Source organism: Rutidosis leptorrhynchoides, chromosome 1 (assembly GCF_046630445.1).
Source record: "Rutidosis leptorrhynchoides isolate AG116_Rl617_1_P2 chromosome 1, CSIRO_AGI_Rlap_v1, whole genome shotgun sequence".
Classification (NCBI taxonomy): Eukaryota; Viridiplantae; Streptophyta; class Magnoliopsida; order Asterales; family Asteraceae; genus Rutidosis; species Rutidosis leptorrhynchoides.
In genome coordinates this window covers 35,387,633-35,389,070 of record NC_092333.1, presented here as the reverse complement: position 1 = coordinate 35,389,070, position 1,438 = coordinate 35,387,633, and the positions used below count along the sequence as shown (strand labels likewise).

The 1,438-nt window shown below is 33.4% G+C and overlaps 1 protein-coding gene across 1 annotated transcript; it reads right to left on the bottom strand.

The window, feature by feature from the left end:
* Window positions 1–458: 458 nt before the first annotated feature.
* Window positions 459–1,128, bottom strand: LOC139858568 (disease resistance protein RUN1-like). The gene is made up of 2 exons (XM_071847434.1): window positions 796–1,128; window positions 459–719 (listed from the first exon to the last, which is right to left on the bottom strand). The coding sequence occupies exons 1-2, from the start codon at window positions 1,126–1,128 to the stop codon at window positions 459–461; spliced, it is 594 nt and encodes a 197-aa protein (XP_071703535.1).
* Between the last annotated feature and the right edge of the window lie 310 nt (window positions 1,129–1,438).

Sequence of the window (1,438 nt, the reverse complement as noted above, 5' to 3'; positions counted from 1 at the left end):
CGGGCCCCCTATACACGTGAATATTTTCATACAAACATAAAGATAATACTAGAATTTATCAATACAAAAAAAGTTTTCAGGACAGTCGTACTAAAGTGTTTTATTCTCAAATATTTGTCCTCTAAGTTTTTATTTAATTTAATTGAAAACTTTGAGATATATATATATATATATATATATATATATATATATATATATATATATATATATATATATATATATTAAATTTTTGGGTCCTTCTAGATTTGTGGGCCCTGGACGGTTGCTCATCTTGTCTCTGCTCGAAGACATCTTCTGAATAAAATATCATCTGTCCGTTAACCGTTGTAGACATTTTCCATTTTCAACAAGAAAAGGATATGAAGATAACTTTAGATAATGAGTCTCTAGTGTAACTCAACATTGATCCAATAACTTGGCCTCTAAAAAGCATCAACATATTACTCTGCATTCAACAACTATGCTGGATTTCGTTTCTTATTTAACGAATAATGCGATATCAGTACTTGAACGTCATCTATAGGAATTCTCCCGAGTCTGCTCAACTCGCTTTTCCATTCAGATAAACTCTTACCGAAAAGAAAACAACCCAAAACTTTAAGAGCTAACGGGTGACCCTTCATATAACGAACTACTTGATCAGATAACCCTTTAAACTCCTCTTTCAGTTGTTTTTGCTTAAATGCATACAAACTAAACAGTTCCATAGCTTCATCTTCCTGCAAATGTTCAATCTCATAAATTTTTTCCACTCCATGAGAAATTAATAACTGTCTGTTTTTTTCCAGTTATTACAATCAAACTTCCTGGACCAAACCAACTATGCGAACCAGCTAAAGCTTCCAAATAGTCCAATTCATCTGCTTCATCAATAATAAGCAAAACCTTTTTCGATATCATGATCCTTTTTAAGACATTACTTCCTTCACCAACACTACTTACTTTCAAATCTTCTTTTGTGATGTCTTCTATAACTTGCTTTTGAAGTTGAATCATTCCATGTTTTTCGATAACTTCCTTCACGTTTTCACAGAAACTGCAGACGTCAAAGTGAGCGTACAGTCTGTTGTAAATAGCTTTAGCAATTGTGGTCTTTCCAATACCACTGATACCGCATATTCCAATCATGTGAACCTCACTTGACCATGTGAAGTGCTGCAAGTTCATTCGTTCTACGCCCAAATGTACCCCCAACTAGTTTCTCACCAATATGTAACGGTCCAACATTTAGCTCGTTGAAGATATGTTTTGAGATCATATCAATAAACTTTGATTCGTAGCTGCCAACATAAAGAATGATACATATAATGAGTTCGGGTATAACACTGGAATTTTTCATCTGAGGCATTAGGTTCAGTACGTTGAAAATAGAATCTACTCTCTATAAACATAAAAAACAAATAAGGTTTCCTTGTTCAGATTGGTAGGGCGAGTATTT

Excerpts from the sequence above, each read along its gene's own strand:
- LOC139858568 (XM_071847434.1), bottom strand. The coding sequence starts at position 1,128 with ATGATTGGAATATGCGGTATCAGTGGTATTGGAAAGACCACAATTGCT. Across the intron at positions 720-795 it reads TTGGTCCAGGAAGTTTGATT|GAAGATGAAGCTATGGAACT; the intron begins GTAATAACTGGA and ends GAACATTTGCAG.